The sequence below is a fragment of the Pinus tabuliformis genome, chromosome 1_1 (genome assembly GCF_031772625.1).
Source record: "Pinus tabuliformis cultivar Carrire ecotype Pingquan chromosome 1_1, CPIR1, whole genome shotgun sequence".
Taxonomy (NCBI): domain Eukaryota; kingdom Viridiplantae; phylum Streptophyta; class Pinopsida; order Pinales; family Pinaceae; genus Pinus; species Pinus tabuliformis.
In genome coordinates, this window is record NC_142297.1 from 820,091,897 (window position 1) to 820,115,699 (window position 23,803).

The 23,803-nt window shown below is 37.9% G+C and overlaps 1 protein-coding gene across 1 annotated transcript; it reads left to right on the forward strand.

The window, feature by feature from the left end:
• The first annotated feature begins 1,879 nt into the window (after positions 1-1,879).
• On the forward strand, positions 1,880-5,340 carry LOC149216593 (transcription elongation factor 1 homolog). Its single transcript, XM_089391246.1, has 6 exons — positions 1,880-2,004; positions 2,088-2,178; positions 2,316-2,479; positions 4,539-4,609; positions 4,735-4,756; positions 4,954-5,340. The coding sequence occupies exons 3-6, from the start codon at positions 2,367-2,369 to the stop codon at positions 5,000-5,002; spliced, it is 255 nt and encodes an 84-aa protein (XP_089247372.1). The 5' UTR covers positions 1,880-2,004; positions 2,088-2,178; positions 2,316-2,366; the 3' UTR covers positions 5,003-5,340.
• The last annotated feature ends 18,463 nt before the right edge of the window (positions 5,341-23,803 follow it).

The following is a 23,803-nucleotide window of genomic DNA, read 5'->3' on the forward strand; positions in this document are numbered from 1 at the left end:
CAGAAGCCTTAGCTCAAAAAAATACTACTTTCCTACTTAACTCATCAAATTAAAACCATATTAATAATTTATTAACTATTGATAAAAACATAAACCAAAATTGAAACCATGTTGATAATTTATTAACTATTAATAAAAATATGAACTAAAACCATATTCTTGAAATTAGATTATTTTCCCTTTACCTTCTCCCAATAAAATTTAGCCTTCCAATACTGAGCATGGAAATATTTATAGCTATCATGAATGGTTTCTTTTGATTTTTTGAATATCAAAATTGATATCCTTTTATGATTCGAGAAATTTGATTTATGGAAATATTTATAGCTATCATGAATTGTTTCTTTTGATTTTTTGAATATCAAAATTGATATCCTTTTATGATTCGAGAAATTTGATTTATGTCTAATGTGATTCATATTTTATGGTTTGAGGATTCATATTTCATCTTTCTCGTTTTAAAGAGATTTCTATACATACACATCAATCAAAATGAATGTGCATCCTAAGATTTAATGGTGGTAATAACTTCTCTACTCGCTTCTTGTACTAAAGCCATTGTAATTGCCGAACGATCATATGGTGGTAATAACTTCTCTACTCGCTTCTTGTACTAAAGCCATTGTAATTGCCGAACGATCATGTAAGGATCCTTAATCGAAATCATATAATAATTATCAAATTTTACATTTAACATAAAATTTAACAAAACAAACCAACAAAAAAGGTTTACATAATTTTTTTAAGATATTGAATAAGAGTTTAGAATGAAAAAGGTTTACATAATTTTTTTGAGATATTGAACTAGAGTTTAGAATGACTTTGACTTTGATCAATTTTAAGTAATTTTTTTTTTTATAAAAGTTTATTTACTAAATTGTTATTTTTTAGGTAAATCAATCTGATTTGTATGACCATGTGTGACTTCCTAATGACTTAACAATGAAAATTCCACCAATTGAGCTAACCCATGAGACTTAAATTTAGGTGGAGAAGATAACAACTGTTCCAGCCAACCACCCAAAGCTAAACTCAATTGAACCATGTATCAAAATTTCAATCTAAATAACATTTATAATAATTACTTCTATTTATTAATAAAACAGAATAATATATACACACATTTAGTCCACATCTTTATGAGGGAACCATGACTTCACTTCAACGCTAGATAAATGCATATTTATATCACTTTCTATAGAATTTTTTTTAATGTTATGTAATGTCTAGTAAACATTTTGACTAAGTCAAAATAAGATAAAAAAATAAAATAAAAAATAATAATTATAATTATTAATAAAATATTGTGTTCAAATTAGGTAAAAATAAAATATAAAATTAATTTTTAATAGGTAGATTAACCCAAAGACATATACTCCTCCGCCAAACTAGTAAAGCCTAACCCCAAGGGCATGGCCGGCATGGCCTCCCTATAGGCGAGATACCTAGCAATAGGAACTCAACCAACTGAGCTATCCCTTAAACTCAAAATTAATAATTATAATTATAATTAATATTTAAATTAGTTTAGATCCATTTTCATTATAAATCTACTAAACACCTAGATAAATAAAATCTTTTGTTCTTTTAAATCTCTTTGAAAATGAAAAAAAAAAATTAATCTCTTAATTTTGATAAATCCAGGAAAAAAAATGGTATAATTTATAATATAAATAATTATAAAACCAAAAAATAATAATAAACCCTCGCTCAAATATATTTAAACTTATTGTAAAATTTTCCAACTTTTATTTAAAAAAACCATACATTTTCTAGTTACCAAGTGAGATTAGTCCACAAACACATATCATCCACGTAATAATCGCTTCCAGACATGGCCCATTTTCCCTTTTAAAACTAAACAAATCTTCTTTACTTTTTCAAGAAAAACAACGCCAAAGTAAGTCGGTAGAGGTGACTACGTATAACAGTAGCGCTCCTATTGGCAGCTCACTTAGATTTTCCTGATTCGCGGTTCTACTCGCTCCGGGAATTCATTCTCAGGTAATGCACTCGCCTTTTTTGATAAGTTCGTTTCATGTGTGGTTTTCTGGTTATCTCTGCCATTAATTTTCTGTTTCCTTTAGGTTCCAAGCGTCAGGATTACGCTTTGTAATTGGCATACAATTGGGGTTTTTTTGATTCGCAATTCCACTATCTCGAGGAATTCATCCACAGGTAATATATTGGTCTTCTTGTTCAGCCCCTTCCGGGTGTTGCTTTCCTGTAAGCTCTGCCATTAATTTCTTGGTTCCGATATGTTCCAAAGCATTGTTTTCCTATAAGCTCTGCCATTGATTTCTTGGTTCCGATAGGTTCCAAAGCAGGAGGATTACTGTGTAATTTGGAGAGTTCTAAGTATAAATATGGGAAAGAGGAAGTCATCGAAGAAGCCGGAGCCTAAAAAGAAGCAGGAAAAGCTCAGTACTGTCTTCAGTTGCCCTTTCTGTAACCACGAGAGCAGCGTGGAGTGCCGCATGTGAGTATATGCCCGTTTTTCCTTTTCACGTTCAAACCCTGAACCCACAAAGTAGGTTTTGGACATGAGCCTTGTGAAAACAATAGCTTTCACTTTCTTTTTCTGGGTTTTCATTGATTAACCCAGAATGACCATACTGGTATCGAATTTGATAAAAAATCGTTTAATATTTGAAGATGTGAAAAAGTCAACCTCCCTCGCTACCCATTGAAACTTTTGAATTAGGAAGGCCAGTTAAAATTAATTTGCCCCTATTTTTTTTTTGCTTTTAAATTGTTTTTACTGGGGAATTTTATAATTGAATGGACCGACTCACTATGTTGAATGACATTATTTTATTTATTTATTGATGGTCAATTTGCGAAGGATATTATGATTAATCGTTTCCTGCCGAACTTAACTTTGTGTTTGCACATATAGCTAAAGTATGTAAGCGATTACATACAACACAGCGGTTGTCTACTAGTTCCCTAGGCTCTCTTTTGAGTACTTGGGTACATACTTCATATCGGTAATCTACTGGTTCTCTAGGCTACATGCAACATATCGGTAATCTACAGAGTTCAATAGGCTGTCTTTTGAATACTCGTGGATATGAAAATATTAAGATCGTTGGATATGAAAATAATTAAGATTTTACTCTAATATTTCTTTTGAATAATTGAATGTAGTTTAAATGGTTGAGAAGGTTTAATGATAACTTTTTTACTTGGGTTTAAGTTTTATGGATACGATGTGTTTTTTGAACTTTTTTTGTATTGTTATTTTTTTTGGAGTTTCTTATATAATGCTTATTTTGATTATATATATTTTTTTCTTGATTTTTGGGAATAGGAAGGTTAATTATGGGAGTTGTATTTAGTTGGATTTTTTGATTTTTTGACTGTATATATGCATTCAGCATCCCCAAAAACTTTTAAGGCAGTTTGATTGTGCAGGGGTTTACTCATCAAACTCTTAAATTCCTGCCGGATTTTAGAAAAATTAAACCAGAAAGACCCACCCTAAAAGCTTCCAAACAATCACACTAAAAACAATGGATTGATTATATACCTCTGTTTTTTTAATTCTTGGAAATAATAAAAAGACAGAAATCTCTATTTTTATTTTTATTAATTTTTTTTTAAAGATGTTAGATTTCATGATATTCTGCTTATGCTTCTAGATTGATTAAGATTCACTATCAGTTTCAGTAATCTCTTTTTTATTTAAACGTAAGCTTTTATGATCTAAATTATGATATTTTTTCAAACATCATCAAAATTATCTAAAATGTTGGGTTGGATGCCAGGCCTATGGATTGATTACGGATTCGCTGTAGCAGCTTTCCACATGAAATAGGGGGTTAATGCCGAGGCATCCATCTTAGTGCTTTTCACGAATAGTCATAATACTTAATAAGGTTACAACTTACAGCTTTCTCTGGTGTATGTGTCACTCGCCGGCTCTACGACGGCAGATGCTGCATTCTGTGCTGACAATTGTATTCAGTGCCCGGTGAAGTTACACTAGGTACTATTCACAGAATGTATGAAGAGCCCGGGGTTTCAACTTTCTCATGAGGTTTTTCCTTGTAAAAAAATACCTGCTATGCAGATTGAACTTCAGACTGCATAACTGGAGTTCTAATTATAAAGATCAATGGATCACCCAAGCCTAAGTTTGCTGACGCAGGATATGTGCAATGTGCATTAAACAATGCTATGACAATCCGTAGTGATAACTGTTAGTGTTAAATATTGTTGCGAATTTCCATGAATAGGACTTTGGATGGCATATGACATATTCGGAAGTATACGTGCCTAGTCCAAACGAATTATACCGCCTAGCTAAAGATCTTGCCTTCGGTGTCCCTACTTTGACAAGCTTTTAATGTTGAGCCCCGATCGATAGTTTTGAACTCTAGTTTATTTGCATTTCCTAATGTTTATTTTTATTTTTCTTTAAATAGCCCCAGGTCTTATATATTTTTTGGGTTTCTCCGAAGGAAGGTTTAGTATGTTGATTATATGAAGCCTCGGTCAGCTTTTTGCCAGTTCTCACATTTTTATTTATTCAGGGATCGGAAAGATCTTATTGGGGAGGCTTCATGCAGGATATGCCAGGAGAGTTTCAGCACCTCAATTAATGGTCAGTGTACTTTTTGGTGTTTTCCTAAGGTTATTTTTATGAACTGTTATTTGTTAAAGTGATTTTTCTACTTTTGAGCCCTTACTGAACATACTATCCGCTGTTGGATTGATTGGAATTGACAGCATTGAGCGAGCCCATTGACGTGTAAGCTTCTTTAGCCATATATTTTAGTGTTTGAGTTGTCATATGCTATTTTTTACTAGTGTAGTTAGATAAGCTGAATATATATATTTATAGAGGTTTGAATAATTGAGAAAGGTTGTTCTTGTTGAATTAGAAAAGAGGAATTTCATATGGAATGGAGTAATGAACAGCTTTATAATGTCTGAATTTGTTTGCAGGTATTCCGAATGGATTGATGAATGTGAGCGTGTAAATAATTCTGGATAAAAAGGATGCATCTGCATATTGCATATCTCTTGAATATAGTTATTTGATATATGGATGTTTCTTCTCATGAGTTTCTATCAGAATCAGTGAAATTCTGTGAGAGCATCTGCAGTTTGGATGTGCACCTTCCTCATGTATAATATAGGAAGTCATGTATACCTTCCTCATGTATAATATAGGAAGTCATGTATAATAGAGGAAGTCATTTGAACAAAATTCACAATATTCTATTTTGTTCTGTCATGTCCTTGATCATGGTGTATATAAGGTGCGAGTATAACATAACATTGGTTGCCAGTTGAAACTATACTTTGAAATATATATATATGTGCTCTACATCTGCCGGCCAAATCTGTTATGTTTGAAGTATAGTTACCAAATTTGAATTCTAATTCGTCATCTGGTATGTTTGAAACATAGTTACCAAATTCCAAATTCGATACAAATAAAATTAGATTGCTTAAAATTTAACACAGAAAAAGTATACAATTTATAAATCCATTATATTTTTAAATTTTTAGAAACTTTTCTATATTTTTTTAGTGCATCTATTTTCCTTTGAATATTTATAAATTAAAACAATTAGAAATATTATACTTTTATATAATATTATATAAATCTGTTTTTAGAAAAACAAATACACCCAAAGATATCATTTTCTAAAAGAATGCCATACTCAAATCAATTTTTTTCCCTCAAAAATAAAAAATAACCTGAATATTGATTAATAACTCAAAACTAAATCTCTACCTGTACATTAGCTCTTTTAGTGATCCCCTTGGAAATTGTAGAGGAGTTATTTACCTGGTAAATTCTGTTCCTCCTGTTGAAGGAGGCAAATCCTACCAAATCCAAAGCAGACTGGAGGGAAGCCCCCAAACCTTAATTCGTGGTTTTCAAGAGCGTTCCCTACGCCTCCTGACGATGCAAGATGTTTTTACCATCTGTTCCCTCTACTGACGGTGTACATGTTGAGTACGCATTTGCTCTCCTAGTCGAGCAAGGGAAAATGAAGATGCGCTCTCTGGTTGGGGGAATATTACGGGGCTCTCCCTCATCTATAATTCTGACTCCATCCACGTCAGTTTTTTCAGAACGAGTAGTGGCAAAAGAAATAGAAACTAATTACATTCTAAATTGATCGAATCGAATTTAATCGTATTTATAACCGAACCGAATCGAATCGCCCAATATTCGAATTGTTCAGCGTGATTCGGCCAAGTATGGTTTTCTTTTGGTTATGGTATTTAATTTTACCTTGATCTGACCAAGTATGGTTTGTCAATTGCAAATGTATTGGTGTGAGAGATTATCTGCAGGCCAAATCTGCTGTGGTTGTAGTAGTTAATTTTGTCCTTTTCTCCTTTCCTTTTATCAAGTAATGTGATATTATATTTAATAAGGTTTGTCATTTTCAAATGTATCGGCATGAGAGATTATTATGTTTGATTACTCGAGTGTTTTCCCTTTGGAAAATTGTAATATTATTTTTATGTTACTATTTTATGGATGCTGTTGTTGTTTCAAATTGTTACGATTGCATTTTATGAATTTGTTTTTTATGAATTTGTTTTTCAATTTTGTGTGGAGGCTTGCCGTTATATCAAAATCTACAAGTGTTGGTAAATGTTATAAACCGCTAACTAGGATCCCCAGGGTGGAAATTATGGATTTCATAAAGGTGCGGTGATTCTTCCAACACCCCCCTTAAACGCAACTCGGTGGAATCGAACTTGAGTCCAAGCTTTGATACCATATGGAGATTTGCCGTTATATCAAAACCCGCAGGTATTGGTGAACGTTACAAACCAGTAACTAGGATCCCTAGTGTGACGAGTTGCAGTTTTGCCAACGTGTGACCGCGACCGGGTGGAGAGCACGCGCGGGTGGAAGGTTGAATGAGCTGCGGTTCGATGGAAGTGCAAGCTCGACTTGATTGTGTGAAGGCGTTATGATGATAATGCGAAGTGCAAAGAAGTGGGCGAGCTGATATATAGGCGTGGGGAGCAGGTGGCTCAACCCACGGGCCAACCAACAAATGTATGGAGCCGACGGAGGGTGAACACATTTGGAGGAAGGCCGACGCACATGTTATGATGGCGTGTGGAGCGTTGGGCAAGTCGGCTGGGCAGCCAGACTTCGCCCTGACCTTGGTATATATTGCAAGTGCGTGGATGGCATTTGACACACATTCAACCATCGCTCAACATGTAAGAAGTGCGCAGAAAAGGTGAGGACGCAACAAGAAGAAGGAAAGGCGCAGTTTGGGTAATGCGCCCGTTCTTGGGCGAAGCTGCACGAAGGTGAACGCGTTTCTTGGTTGGGTGAAGGGCGCGGGTAGAGGAGCACCCGCCGGTTGGAGTAGGGCGTGCACGGGTGTGTGGCACCCAGGTTATGCAACGGAGCGCCCGACGGGGAAACGCCGGTGGGCGCCTGGTTTGTGCGTCAACTTGGCACGGGTTCTTGGGTGACTCAGGTGAGCGCCCGCCCGTTGTGCAAGTGTGCACGGTGTGACTTTTGGTGAAGTGTTGAGATTGTGAACGGAGGTGTGTCATAGGCAGAGACGCCCATGTGTGGCGACTTGGAGGCGTGCCCAAGTTGGGCAAACAACACGATCGTGCGACGAGGTGAACGAAGGGTTGGTGAGTCGTGCGGTGACTGTGTAGAGGTGCCGATGAGCTGGGCAACCGAGTTTGCCGGTGTTGTGAAAATTGGCTAAGTGTAAATTTGGGGTTTCTCAATATTTAACTTGTATTTTGTAAAAGTGAAGATTGTATAATATATTGATTCAGGCAGACTCATATTGCAGGGAGTTGCCCCTCCCTTTATATTTTTGTGCATTTCTCTTGTATAATGTTGTTATGTGAATGTTATGGGCTTTTATTTGTATAAAGGAACACATTAATAATACTTGGTAATGAAAATAGGACTAAGTATGGAATGTTAGGCATAGTCTACAATCGTAAGTATTGGTGAAAAGCAAACGGTTGGTAGTGCCGCACCTCTCTATAAGCGGTTGAAAGACTACCGCAGGTGTAGGGGCGTGACAGGTGGTATCAGAGCTAGTGTCGAGGAGTTGGTGCTGGTGTTGAAGCATTGAAGTTGATACACACCTGCACTTCGTGGCAGGTGGTATCAGAGCTAGTGCCGAGGAGTTGGTGCTGGTGTTGAAGCATTGAAGCTGATACACACCTGCACTTCGTGACAGGTGTTATCAGAGCTGGTGAACTGAATCAAGGAGCTAATCCTACGAAGACCAAAGACTTGAAAGGAAGTTCAAGCTTTGTAGGTAACAGGTGGAATATCAGGGTGATTCAGGTGAATGGTGAAACAGGTTTAGCAGAGGTGAAGCTTAATGCTTGGGCCAAGCTGAATGAAAAGACATGGCAAGTTTGGAAGAATGCGAAGGGAAGCTCTTGCTTACCTTACACAGGTTGAAGTGGATGAAATATGAGAACCCCCGGATTCGAAAGGAACTTGAAGTCTTGGAAAAGAATGTTGAAGACGAACTTCTTCAACTTGGTTGGATAATAGAGGAGGATGGAGTTGCAGATTGTGCTGACAAGGACGATGAAGTCGTGATAGTTGAAGATGTTGCAGATGTGACAACGATGGAGAATGAATTTGAGATTGATCAAGTTGGACCAGGATCATGCAGTTTGCAGACATGGATGGATGATGATACTCATATGGAGGAGCCTCATGATGATGATGTAAGTACTATTGATACTTGTGTTTCACTTGAGCATTTGGTAGATGGACCGTATGCAGGGAAGGGCAAAATTAGTTTGCGATGCAAGGGAGGATCTTACCATGGATGACTATGATGAGACCTTGTATGGAGAAGCAAGGATTGTTGATTGTTGCAGGACTTGTTGGGGTTGTTTGTGACCTTATGGTAGAAAGTACAAAGGCCCGTGACAAGGGAGGAACATGATGATCGTTGTGGAGGATTGGGTCATGCTTTAGCCACATGGAGAATTGGCCAAGTGCCCGGCATGACTCATGGGCAGATTGAGGAGGCCACACACTTGAGTTGCTTGGGTGGACTTCTCATGGTCGAGACCAAGAAATAGTCTTGGTAGAACCTTTAGTGTGGGAGCTATGATGGAGAGACTCATGTGATGATGATATGGTTGGGTGACCGAGTTCACTAGACCGAAGATTGCAGACTTGGATGAGGATGACCGATTGTTGTGATGGGTCTAGTTGGGTGGACTACATGGGCAACTTAGTCATGGACATCAAGTTGGAGACATGGAGCATGGCAGTCTATGCAGGGACATTGTGCAGGAGCACTTGTGGAGGTGTCACTTATGAGCATCCAATGAGGAGTGCCAAGGCAGGAATGTTGTGCAGGTGGAAATGCTGGTGTGACATGGAGACTTATTATCTATGAGTCGATGGAGAGGTTGTGCACTTATGTACAACAAGGCCATGGACTTGGATAGAGTTGTGAGCAGACTATGGAGCATTCCTACTACATGGAGAGCTGAGGCATCTTGAAAAGACCTTTGGGCCGAGACTTGTATGCTTGCTAAGATGTTGGTTGGCGATGACTCGTGGAGCTCATGATGACATGAGGTTGTGACTTTTAGGGACTTCATATATGGTGGACTTCGAGGATCTGATGCATTGAGGAGCTGAGGTCAGAGGCTTTGATGCAGGATGGGGTGCATACTTTCAAGTACATGTATGGGAATGGCTTGAAAGAGTGACTTGATGAGGAGGATCGATATGAGACACTTTGGAGTGATAGAGTACAACGATGATGATGCCTTGGTGACAACACTTGGGCATGGTTGAGCAGAGACTCAACCACTTTTGACACGAGAGCTGATTGATCTATGAGCATAGGGACCACATGGATAGATGAGATAGGTATATATTTGTTTCTATGGCAGACTTTAGGGATGGCACATTGCAGATATGATGGAGGTTGCTTCATGGACCTGGATGTGGCACATCGAGAGTCGGAGATTGATGAGATGGTCTCTTCATATTGAGGAGGTACAAATATGGATGATGATGTTGGGGTAGATGTGGCTGATTTCATGCAGTGCATTAGTACCAAACATCATGGACAACATGTTGCAGATGAGATGAAGGCTACTTCATGGACCTGAGCATGGCTTACACTTGTATGGAGATGGATCCTTGATCGAGTTGAGGATGTGACAGGGTGTTCTGAGAAACCACTGATGATGGCACGAGGATGTTCACTCTCATGGTTTGAGCGTGAAAGTTGGATTAGCTACCCAACTAGTTTAGACATGGGGTCGCGAAGTGTACAGAGATGTGTTAGCATTTGTTGGAGTATCACAGCAGCAGTTCACACAAGGACGACACATGATGAAGTCGACACGAGATGTTGCAGGAAGCATGTAGCTTGAGATGGAGGGACCAGCCTTCCACGATGGAGAGCAACATGTGGAGATTGTGATAGGGTGGTTGATGGTCATGGATTGAGATGATTTCCGATATATGACATACCGATGGGGTGTATACCTTGGTATGGTGATTTTGGTAATAGATGGTTGCCGGGACGAGACATGATGGAGACAGTGGTTCTACATATGATGCAGAGATGTTGCAGTATGTGGAGGAGTTGACATCATGGATGAGACAGACATTGTTGATCTTGGTGGATGGCTACCAGGATGGTATGTTGTCGAGGACGACAACGATTTCAGGTGGAGGAGGATGTGACGACCTGCATTTTTGCCGACGTGCGACCGCGACCGGGTGGAAGGCTGAACGAGCTGCGGTTCGGTGGAAGTGCGAGCTTGACTTGATTGTGCGAAGGCATTATGATGATAATGCGAAGTGCAAAGGAGTGGGCGAGCTGATATATAGGCGTGGGGAGTAGGTGGCTCAACCCACGGGCCAACCAACAAATGTATGGAGTCGACAGAGGGTGAACACATTTGGAGGAAGGCTGACGCACATGTTATGATGGCGTGTGGAGCGTTGGGCAAGTCAGTTGGACAGTGAGACTTTGCCCTGACCTTGGTATATACAAGTGCGTGGATGGAATTTGACACACATTCAACCATCGCTCAACATGTAAGAAGTGCGCAGAAAAGGTGAGGACACAGCGAGAAGAAGGAAAGGCGTAGTTTGGGTAATGTGCCCGTTTTTGGGCGACGTCGCATGAAGGTGAACGCGTTTCTTGGTTGGGCGAAGGGCGCAGGTAGAGGAGCGCTCGCTGGTTGGAGTAGGGCGTGCATGGGTGTGTGGCGCCCGAGTTATGCGATAGAACGCCCGACGGGGAAACGTTGGTGGGTGCCCGGTTTGTGCGTCGACTTGGCACGGGTTCTTGGGCGACATGGGTGAGCATCCGCCCGTCGTGCAAATGTACACTGTGTGACTTTTGGTGAAGTGTTGAGATTGTGAACGGAGGTGTGTCTCGGGCAAAGGCGCCCATGTGTGACGACTTGGAGGCGCACCCAAGTTGGGCAAACAACACGATCGTGCTACGAAGTGAACGAAGGGTTGGTGAGTCGTGCGGCGACTGTGCGGAGGTGTTGAGGCGCTGGGCAACCGAGTTTGCCGGAGTTGTGAAAATTGACTAAGTGTAAATTTAGAGTTTCCAAAGATTTAACTTGTACTTTTTAAAAGTGAAGATTGTATAATATATTGATTCGGGCAGACTCATATTGCAGGGAGTTGCCCCTCCCTTTATATTGTTGTGCATTTCTCTTGTATAACGTTATTATGTGAATGTGGGCTTTCACTTGTATAAAGGAACACATTAATAATACTTGGTAACGAAAATAGGACTAAGTATGGAATGTTAGGCATAGTCTACAATCGTAAGTATTGGTGAAAAGAAAATGGTTGGTAGTGCCGCACCTCGCTATAAGCGGTTGAAAGACTACTGCAGGTGTAGGGGTGTGACACCTAGGGTGGAAATTACGGATTCTATAGAGGTGCGATGATTTTTCCAACACCCCGCCTTCAAACGCAACTCGGGGGAATCGAACTTGGGTCCAAGCTTTAATACATGTGGAGGTTTGCCATTACACCAAAACTTGTAGGTCTGAAGGTATTGGTAAACGTTACAAACCAGTAACTAGGATCCCTAGTGTAAGGACTTGCGGTCTATGCGACGGGCAGGGCGACTCCATCGTGCGAAGGATGTGAGAAATGTGAAATGAAATGAACCTTGGACGAGTTTATAAGGTGTTGGGCGAGTTGAAGGGGTGGTCCCATGAGTTGGGCGGGCCGACCCTCCTCCTGGGCGAGACAACACATTGTAAACGAGTCAGATTGGGGGTTGGGCGTGGGTCAGTCGGGTGACTTAACCCGCCACCCGCCCGTATATATTGGAGGGCGTTTGGAGGCAAACGACCATCATTCGATCAACACGAGTTCAAACAAGGAGTTCTGCGGTGCGTGGATGAGCCTGCACGACGGGCAGAACTCGGGTGAAAAAACTCGTGCAGAAAAGTCGGGTGAAAAAGTCCGGCGAGAAACTCATGCAGAAAACTTGGGCGAGGGCGAACTTGGGCGAGGTTGTTCTCAGGCGAAGTCGTTCGGGCATAAAACTTGGGCGAAGTCGTTTGGGCAGAAAACTCGGGCGAGGTCATCAACTCGGGGGAGGTCGTCGAGTAGAAAACTCGAGCGAGGTCGTCGGGTAGAAAACTCAGGCGAGGTTGTTCGAGCGAACTGGGTGAGGTTGTCGGGCAACCTGGGTGAGGTCATTGGGCGACCCGGGTGAGGTCATTCAGGCGAGCCGGGTGAGGTCGTCGGGCGACCCGGGTGAAGTCGTTCGGGCGAACCGGGTGAGGGCGTCAGGCGACCCAGGTGAAGTTGTGTGGCGACTCTGGCGAAGTTGCTCAAGTGAACGAGTTTGGGTGAATAGGTGGACGTGCGGACGGGTGGCCGGGCGAGGGCGCGCCATGCACGCCAAAATGAAGAATCGTGTGGACGGGCAACTTGGGTAGGGCACGCCGTGCACGACGAAACAATGGAAATGGTGGAGTGTTGGAGTTGTGAACAGAGGTGTGACTCATGCAAAGGCGCCCGTGTGTGGCGACTTGGTTACGACGAGGCGCACACAAGTTGGGCAAACAACAAGATCGTGCGACGAGGTGAATGAAGGGTTGGGGAGTCGTGCGACGACCGTACGGAGGCGCCGACGTGTTGGGCAACCGAGTTTGCCAGAAGTTGGAAATTTGGCTAAGTGTAAATTTGTGGTTCCAAAGATGTAACTTATACTTTGTAAAAGTGGAAAATTATTTATATTGATATCGGGCAGACTCATATTGTAGGGAGTTGCCCATCCCTTTATACTATTGTTCAATTGTATATGTGTTAATCATTGTTGATGATGAATATGTATGGGTTTTCATCTGTATAAAGGCTAATAATAATACTTGGTAACAAAAAAATAAACTAAGTATGAATTTTAGGCGTACTCTACAATCGTAAGTATTGGTGAAAAGAAAACAGTTGGTAGTGTCGCACCTCGCTATAAGTGGTTGAAAGACCATCGCAGGTGTAGGGGCGTGACACCCAGGGTGGAAATTACGGATTCTATAGATGTGCGATGATTTTTACAACAACCCCCTCAAACATAACTTGGGGGAATCGAACATGGGTCCAAGCTTTAATACATGTGGAGGTTTGTTGTTACACCAAAACCTGCAAGTGTTGGTAAACGTTACAAACCAGTAACTAGGATCCCCATAGTGGAAATTATGGATTCTATAGAGGTGCGACGATTTTTCCAACACCCCCCCTTCAAATGAAACAAGGGGGAACCGAACCTGGGTCCAAGCTCTGATACCATGTGGAGGTTTGTCGTTACACCAAAACCTGCAGGTTTTGGTAAACCTTACAAACCAGTAACTAGGATCCCCAGGGTGGAAATTACAGATTTTGTAGAGGTGTGGTGATTTTTCCAACACCCCCCCCCCCCCCTCAAACACAACTCGGGGGTATTGAACTTGGGTCCAAGCTTTGATACCATGTAGAGGTTTGATGTTACACCAAAACTCGCAGGTGTTGGTAAATGTTACAAACTACTAACTAGGATCCGCAGGGTGGAAATCACGGATTCCATAGAGGTGCGGTGATTCTTCCAACACCTCATGTATACATATAACACTTGACATAAAGTTGTACTGGCCATAGGATACGAAGTAAACCTGCAATGACTTGGAGTTGTATTATTGATGACATGATTGTCTGCTATATGTCGGAAAAATTCTGATTCTTTTGCCACGACTGCTCAAAATTGACTCTCCATCCACTCCCATTTCACTGGTGTAGGCCATTCTGCTTTTTCGCTGCCTTAAGGAATCCCAATGATAGTCAACCTCCTGTCGGGAATTTGCTCCCACACCCATTCGATTTGCCAAAAGTTTTGAAGTTAAATAGAATCGAAGCTCCCCCTGCATTTTTCTAACTCACAGATTACTTCTAATTGTCATGGTGAATGAGTCTTCTACATTTGGATTATTTTTCATTAATGCAACCTTCTGAATTTGGATTATCTAACTTGGAATACCTCATTATTTCCTTCTATGCTTTCTTGTCTCAGTAGGAGTCGATCCCAAGATGTAACATACCATATCGAACATTTCCAATATTTCAGGTGCATGCGTTTTACACATGACGCTAACATATATATGCAAATTAATAATTTTAAGGGATAAGCACTCAATTCACTTTGAATATGTAAATTTATACTTCGAAGGAATAATCTCTCAATGTCCTAACGTCTCATTTCACTGTGAAGAGGAAGAAAGGGTAACGTCTTCATTTCACATGGCCACCAAGCCATTTAATGTCTCAATATATTGTTCAATGTGGAAAGTTTCCATATACCATGGTTTATATTTGGGCACATATCATTGTCTATATTCCCACTTTTTAAAGTGAGCAATATTTTTAAAGTGAGCAATAATGTGAGATGGTATATATTTGGGCACATATCATGGTATATATTCCTACTTTTTAAAGTAAGCAATAATGTGAGATTGTTTTGCAGGTGGAAGAGGAGGATTTTGATGTATATTTTGGGTACATGGTTCTTCTCACTAACCCAACCACTCTTGTATAAACTTTATAAACTATTGGGGAAGTGGACTATTTTAAAACTTATCTCATCTATATTAAAATTTCATACATTGATATTATATTGTGAATGTACCCAACTATCTTTATCACGGTTGAGAATCTTTATCACTATTAAGAGTGTGAGGTACCTTTTGAAAATATAATTTTTATCTTAGAATAATCCTATTTTCCTAAAAGCATATTGTGTTTTCTAACTACTTCCTTAAATGATTCATGATCATTTTTTTTTCTCTTGTTACAAGGTCTTCCTTTGAATGGTCTTGAATACCTTTGGTTTTAGGAAAAATGTTTTGTAAGTTGAATAGCCTCCAACAAACTCTTTTCTATATCAATATCTACACAAATTGATAATTTCTATGTTTAGATAAAAATCTAGGGTCAAGTGGTTGTAAGGAACGATCCCCTAGAACCCATGAAGTAGGGTCCCAATATGAAGATTTGACCCTGCTTAAATGTGAAATAAAAATATTATAAACCTCTACCAAAATAATAACTTCGAATATGGTTTGAGATAATATCCCAACCTTTGAGATCTTGTTGACGGTGCTGGATTTGCCTACATACATGGGATCTACTCTATATGAAGTCCCAAGTAGACCTCACACGATTTGGTATAGGAGTCCCATCCAAAAGGATGGCCCAATTGCCATTACTTAAATATTTTCCTTGGTTGTGGTTATTACCACAAGAGAGCAATAAACGTGTACTTTTGAATGAGAAAGTGAGTATACCTTGTGAAATGTTCAATTGTAATATGTATCAAGGTTCTTTCATTGGACGGAAACAAAAGTGAGCCTTTAGAAGAGAAATATTAGTACCAATCTAATAAATACACATACACATCATAAGAAAAAATTGTTAGTCATCAAGCGAAATAATTCACATATATGTAGTGATCATATTCAATGAGATGAGCACCAAAGCCACTAAAATAGTTCAATTTTTTTAGCACATGTGAATACCAAAATATACCAAAACATCCAAAGAATAGTCTCAAAACATTTACAATATATGCATGAAAATGTGTTGGCTCAAAAGAGCTTCAAATATTGGGTGAAAGTTCCAAGATACATTAATACAATGAATATCACTAGCTCCAATAGTGGAGCGTTAAACCACTTCTTGCTCTCCAAAAGAACCATCTTCCTCTCTAAAACTTGGATGGAGAAGTTAAGGTTAAAAAGCTTTTCTTAGATTAATGAGACTTCTTTTATAACAAAAGGAATGACCTTTCATGTTCTCATGACTTTTGAACTTCCTCATGACTCTTAGATTTCTAACATGACCTTTGGACTTCTATGACTTTTGAACTTCTAGGCGATCTTTGGACTTTTATGAGACTTTTGGACTTCTCTGTGTAGCTCTTTTGTCCATATATGAATCTTGGAATTTCAAATTTACATTTAAAATAATTGTCAAAATTATATCATGATTTCCACATTGTCGTGTGGTGACAATATGACAAGTCAACAACATTCATGACTTGGCTCATGGTGACTTGTACATAAGGTTCTTTAATAAGTGACGATACTACCACTATGTCTTCAATACTTATAACACAATCTTGGATTGTTGTAGCCATCTACCCTCCTGAGGGTCTTGAAATATCTCAGAGTCTTCATGAGTCACTGTGATCATTAGGATCCATTATTCTTTCATTTGTCGCAACATGGTGCCTATGTCTTCAAAATGCTTCCTTGGGTGACAATTTTCATCAGATCTCCTTGCAAATATTTGCCATGCTCTATTGAACACTTGCAAACATATATTACTCGAGGCAAGCAAACATTAGCCCAAAATTTTCCTAATCTATCATGCTTCATGCACCTAGAAGCTTTCTAGGTGCAAGACACACTTGCAAGAGATAGGGAGGGGCTTCATTGATCACTAATGATGCGTTGTATGCTCAACTGGAGGAGCCCTGATGGAGGGTGCAAGGTGCAACAACAAGAGACAAGGTGCATGAATCTTCATTAAGACTATGTTGTGCACTTGGAAGGGAAGATAGGGACACAAGGAGGGTGCAGGGACAAGGCATAAGCCCGGAGGCCTCACTTCCCACTGAGAGTGCATAGTGTGCTCAACTGGGAGGCAAAGGTTAAGGTTGTGCGCAGGGCACAGGGACAAGCAAGAAGTAGGAGGAGCTATTGATTGGGAGTGTGTTGTGTGTCAGAGGAAGGCTTTTTTTAGGCGGAGAGCAGTCACAACTGACAAGAGGGGCTCCACTAAGCCATGAGAGTGTGCAGTGCACTCTCCTAGCCTAGAAGGTAGGCTTACAAAGCCAGAAAATTGTCCTAGTCTGGAGAGACACAGCTTAACTCAAAAGTATAACTTAGACAAGCCCCACAACTAAGAAGTATTCATCAAAGCACTAGTTCACAAACACTCACCAAGTATAACAGACCAAGTATATACAACTGTGACCAATAAGTGTCATTTTGCAACCATAAAGTGTACTATGACCTAAAGTGCATTGTTGTTATTTTTGAGATGCAATGACACTTAGAAATGAACATGAACACTTAGCATGTTTTAAGAAACATGAAATGACACTTGATGACCAAATGCAACATTCCACATGACAAAGTGTAGGCTCCAAGATTTGAATATGACAAAATTTTGGAGGGTGTTGTAGCAACGACAATAGATCCATGCTTGGACTTATAAAGGGATAGGATAAAATATTGTAAGCTTGCTAGTAATATATTTCACATGTAACATTAATATTTTTATATATAATATCTAGAGGCACATCTAGCTTGAGGGTAGCTTTATCTATTTTCATAAATCTATTATTCTCTGGGCATTTTTGGTCGGTCAAAGATTTGCAAAGAGAAGCATAAGCTTCCTTCTCATGATTGACAAATGCTTGAACCTCCCACAGATATTTGAATAAAGGTGGTGATGATGACCAAAGTGACAATGTAACATAGATCCATACAAAAAAAATTCTTAAGTGATACATGAATGATGGTTTGGATTTTTCTATCCATGAACACAACTCTAGCATGAGTGACACAACAATAATAATGACTAGGTTTTTTTCTAGACGTTGTGGAGTTTGTGACCATTACGATTCATAGCTATTATGGTTTCAACGTTCACACCACATTTGGTATCATGTGTAAGAACCTTTACATGGCGTATCAACACACTATTGTTATTAAGAAAACACAACTGTCTCCACACAAGCTGCATATGCACCATCATGAGTATCTACATTCTTCCTTGCTTGGTATTTGCATGTGGCATGTACCTTCATCATTTGGAACTCTTCCCCAAAAATAAAATTTTTTCTCAAATCCTTCCTCATTTCACAATTGCACTACTCATTCGAGCTTAGAGGTCATGTTCTTGCAACATTAGCCCCCATAGTGATTCTGTAAAGGCCCTTATTGCACAATACAAATAGGATCTTTTTTCCACTCAAAGTAGTTGAATGGAGTAGGAATCACATTAATTGTGAGCTAATCCTTTCTCTTATGTTATTCATTGATCTATAATAATATGAGTATTTTCTCACAAATGCCTTGAATTCTCTAATATCATGTTGAATTTTAAGCACAAGTACAAGATCTAATTGCAACAAAATATCTGCACTAGTAATTACAAGACCAAAGAGAGGAGACAATAAAATAAATAGATTAAGTATTTGAAATATCATTTTGAATTCACTTGTATTACTTTACTTGACTTCAATACAAACAAATAACACTCATAGAGACAAGCAATGTGCATTGCATGTGGTTCCTTGTGCATATACAACTAATAGAAAAATAACTCTATTTTAGTTCCAGTTATTGAGTTAAAATTGGATTTCTAGGCCATAAAATGGAGCTAAGTCAATAATAGGGTTAACTAAAGAAAGGATGAGGCATAAATATGTGAGAATTGAAAAAAGAACTCCACACAACTTTTGACTCAAGGTATAATAGAAAACTCTAAGAATTGGATTAAAAATCAAAGGTTAAGGTTTCCTAGGATAAATAGATAAGTGGATAGGATTTTGGATAATGTTTATGCCTATAAATAGGAAGTGTGAACTTGTGGATAATGTGGCTAAGCACAAGGAAATGTGCATTAATGTATAAACTATAGTCATGTCATTGGCACATGTCATTCTACATGTTAACCCCTACTAAAAATAGGCATTCTATAAATAGTCATTGTTAATAATAGTAGGCCCACTCGAAGGGTAGGAAATGTAGATTGGGGAATGTCCATATACACCAATAACTAGTCCTTGAGGTTCCAGGTCGTGGTTGAGATTGATGAATACATTGGTTTAAAGTTAGCTCCGAAAGGCCTCCAAGTTTATGTGTTGATTCTTAAAGATTTGTTTATTCCACCCTTTTCATATAGTCCATATCAGAAAACTTGGGAGTAAGTTCCATGCTTTGTTAAGAATATGATTGTAGAGGGGGCTTTGTTCTCCATTGTTTTATAGTTTGATTGATATTCTCCTTGATTCTATTTGTTTGTCGAAAAGAATGATGCACCTTTGTCCCATAACCTTGCCACTGTTATCCATTTGTTGAAACAATGGTGGGATGTTTCTACATTTTCCATTCACATTAGACACACTGAGGGGTCTTCATATTCTTTTCATATAAGACGAACCCAAGGGAGATATTAGTTAAACTAACCCAACCACTCATGTAAACTATTTGGGAAGTGGGCTACTTTAAAATTTATCTCATCTATATTAATTTTTCATATAATATTATATTGTAAATGTACCCAATTATCTTCATCACTCTTGAAAATTAGGTACTTTTTGAAAATAAAATTCTATCGACCTATGGTTTTGGGGCAACAAATCTCATTTTGTATCATAATCATATTTAGAGGAACAATTCTCATTTTGTATCAAAATTATATTATCTATAATTATATGATATTTATTTTCCATGATTTCCGTTAAATTCATAAGATGATAAGTTAGGCTCTTAGAGACGACTTTCCTTTTCTCAAGGAAGAATGACAATACTCCCTTTGGAAAACCAAAATAAATGTGTTATACCTACATGCATGTATTTCATTTTCCTATTAACTCTAATGGTCTAAATAATAATTTGAAATTTAGGGTTAGGATTAGAATAACATTATTTCGCTCTAGCCCTCTAATTCTTTCTAGGATTGTTGTACATTTTACATATTACATTGCTATTTTGATTTTAGAAATGATCATGTAGACATTATATAAATGGTTAATTCAGGGATAAAAAATATGGGGTGTTACATTTCCCTCTCTAAATTTTGCAGCTTCCTTGACGTGCCCGTAAAAATTACATATATAAATTTTTTATGTCAAAACTAATGTGGATATTCCATCCATATTGTGTACTCGTTTGATGTTGCTTCTTTTGTTACTTTTGCATGTTATAGTACATCCTTAATACATATTGGTGTATTATAATTTTGTTTGGTTCCACACAGTATGCTCATGCTCAAGGGGTAGTATGTTTTTCTACCGCTTAATTAACATTATTCTTGGAGTTTTTCTCCAAATATTCAATTCATGTATTCATTTTCCAATTCTTCATACAAGAAACAAGAAAATATATCATTTATAGCATTTTCATACAACAATTATCTTATCTGCCATTCTCAATGCTATATGTAATATGCAACAATAATTCATTGCTTCATAATGTTGCTAGAGGCAAGAATTCAATTAATCATTCTTTCTGGCATGCTCTCTTGGTTTTCAATGATCATGACATAGTGTGGTAGTGTCATCATAGTGGCTTTCTAGTTGACCTTTCCTTTTTTAAGTTATCATCATTTTCTACAATTTTTTTCTCCTAGTAAAGCTTTCATGTAATTCATCCAAATCTGATTACTTTGGTGTACAATTCTTCGTTTACATCCACAACTCTTGAAATGATTTAAAATTTTGTGTTGGTGGCAACTTCATCTTAGTTTATATATAATTTCAATAAGACCTAAAACAAAAATGCACTCACATAATGACATTCCATAACTAAAACATGACATACCATTTATTTTATTTCAAAGGCGTTCACCTTTTTACACCAAGTGGATATCATTCCCACATATTCCTTTTAATTAAATAAAGTATCATCTTAGAATCAAATTATCACTTAATAATCTATGCAACAAAATACTAACAAATTAATAAATTCCCTTTTGTTTTTTACAACATAAGTGTACCAAATTTCATATCCATATGGCTATCATCAATTTTATTTGATGCTACCTAATCAGTTGGTGTTACTTAGAGGTTCACAAGTTGTCTTCATTAACCTATTTTTTATAATATTGACTATCATATGAAAAGCCATCATTAGCATCTTTTTCCATGCTATCAGATTCCATTGTTTTTTTGCAAACATCATGTATTTGTGCATTGTTTCTCTCTTTCCTAAGTTCTTTTCAAGGAACTCCCATCCCATTATCTTTTGTAACCAATGTCAATAATATACATGTTCTCTGATGTGATATTTTCAATCTTGAAATCATTTTTTATGCTCTTCCTTGATTTTTCATATGTTTATACATTTAGACTGCATTTAACACACTCGGAAATGGTCAAATATGGAATGCATTTTATGTCACCCTCCACATTGGTTGTTCTAGGTAGATTGACCATTACATGTTGGAATATTGATGATATTTATCTACTCAATGTTACCCTAAAAAACTATGTTATCCAACTCTAATATTCTTCCTCCCCCTTTCTTCTCATCTAGACAAGTAATCATGTTGAAATCTCCTCACATGATCCATGAATGCTATTACAAAGAGGTCCCAACCAAGTGAAACATGTAGAGAAAGGTCTCCTTCAAAGATGAGATTGGAGGGCCATATGCATTGATGGGATATGCTTATTTTATGTTCCTTGTACCTGATATTCATATATAATCAATCTATAATTGGTCATTTGGATTTCTAGCTATACTTTCTCTAGATTCTAGAGGATTCCTAGAATACTAGAAGATTCCTTATACTAATATCACTTCACTATTTTTCTATATTTTTTGGGTTATCCTAAACACAACTTCAGTGTGGTATTTTATTTCTTACAACATTAGAATGTTGGGTTTCTCCTAGTGGATTCTTCATCTTAATAACCATTATGTAGAGGTGGCATTCATGCCCCATTTATTCTAGGATATGAATTCAAAATTTAAATCTTAGGTTAAAATGAGATGTACCTTTCTAGGACACTAATGGTTTATCTAGACTACACCAACAAGGTGCCCATTTCTTCGAATTTTTTCTTTGTTGATTTTATTCCCCTCTCTTTTTTTCCTTAAAGATAAATTTCTTCTATGACTTTAGGGGGTTGGTCTTCACCTATATCCCTCCCATTTCCTTCTCTGACTTGGTTGATGCACTACATTTGGCTTTCCTTTTGACCATGTTTTAATACAATTTTTTTAGTTGTTATTCTAATAAGTCGCTCCACCCATTCTCTCCATTATGGTCAACCAAATCCTAATTTTCATAGTCAAAGTGAGCCATAATTTCCTATATTACCTATTTATCCTCTAGTGGTTATGGTATCTCTTGGCCTTTGTCCTACATTGGCTTGTATCCTTTAGTTCTTCATGGGTAAATGTTTTGTTTCTCTATGAATATTTTGGATTTCTTGTTATTGTTTGGCTTCATCCCATTTATTGGGTTTCCACTATATGCCCCATTTATTGATTTTGAACTAGTAGGTCCACCTTCCTTTTTCTTTTCCTGGATCTAAAAAATATCGTTGGTTTTCTCCATATGATAGGTACCCATGTTGATGGGTTTTTACCGACCTTTTTTTTCCAATACTTTTACTAAACCATCTTTGCCTGTCATCTCTTTTTCTTTTCCTAGTGTATTATTTACATTTAATGTTAAATATCAAAATAATTCACATGCTTGTGTCATTCCCAACAATGATATGCTTTTATAATCCAAGGCTTTAACCTAATTGTAAACCTCATATCCTATTGTTATTAACTCAGGTAGAGATCCAACCACCTTCATGTATACACATCATGGAGTAACAAGTGTGTCAACCTATTTTGGTGACGTATGGGATATTCAAAAACCTCCCTAGTGAATTCCCTAACCCCATGAAGATATCTTAATCCCAAAATTATTGGGGAAGGGAATACATACATATCCAAATTGGGGCTTGTGTTAAGCCTTCTTTTTCTAGAGAGAAGCATCTTGTCTAGTAGCATAGATGCAAATTTGCTGAGTTGAAGAAAGGTAGACACTTCTCAAAGACCCATTCCAAATATGTTGTATTTGTAAAGTTAAAAATGAAGAATCACTTGGACCTTAGATATTTTTTTTGTAAGTTAAGACTTCATTTCTATTTCTAGAAATTATAGTACTAGATAGACTTTGCATCCCTATAATGCCACTAGGGAAACTAGACCAATGGAAATTAATCAAGTTCTTGTTTTCTAGAGCCATCAATTCTATATACCGTACAAAATTGATAGAATGAATTTGTCCCAAGCCAAAAACTTCTAACTCACTATCATGCCTTAAAATTAAGATATAAAAGAATAATTGTTAAATCAGAGAACACCATGATCAATATGTAGAGTCAAATGGATCAACCTCTAAGGTATATTTTCCATTATGTGTGGATCTTACTAGACATTGAAGTGGGAATGTATGTGCTTTAATTCTTTCCAAGTGAATTCCCAAATCCATCACATGAAGTTGGAGAAGAATCTCATCCTTTGC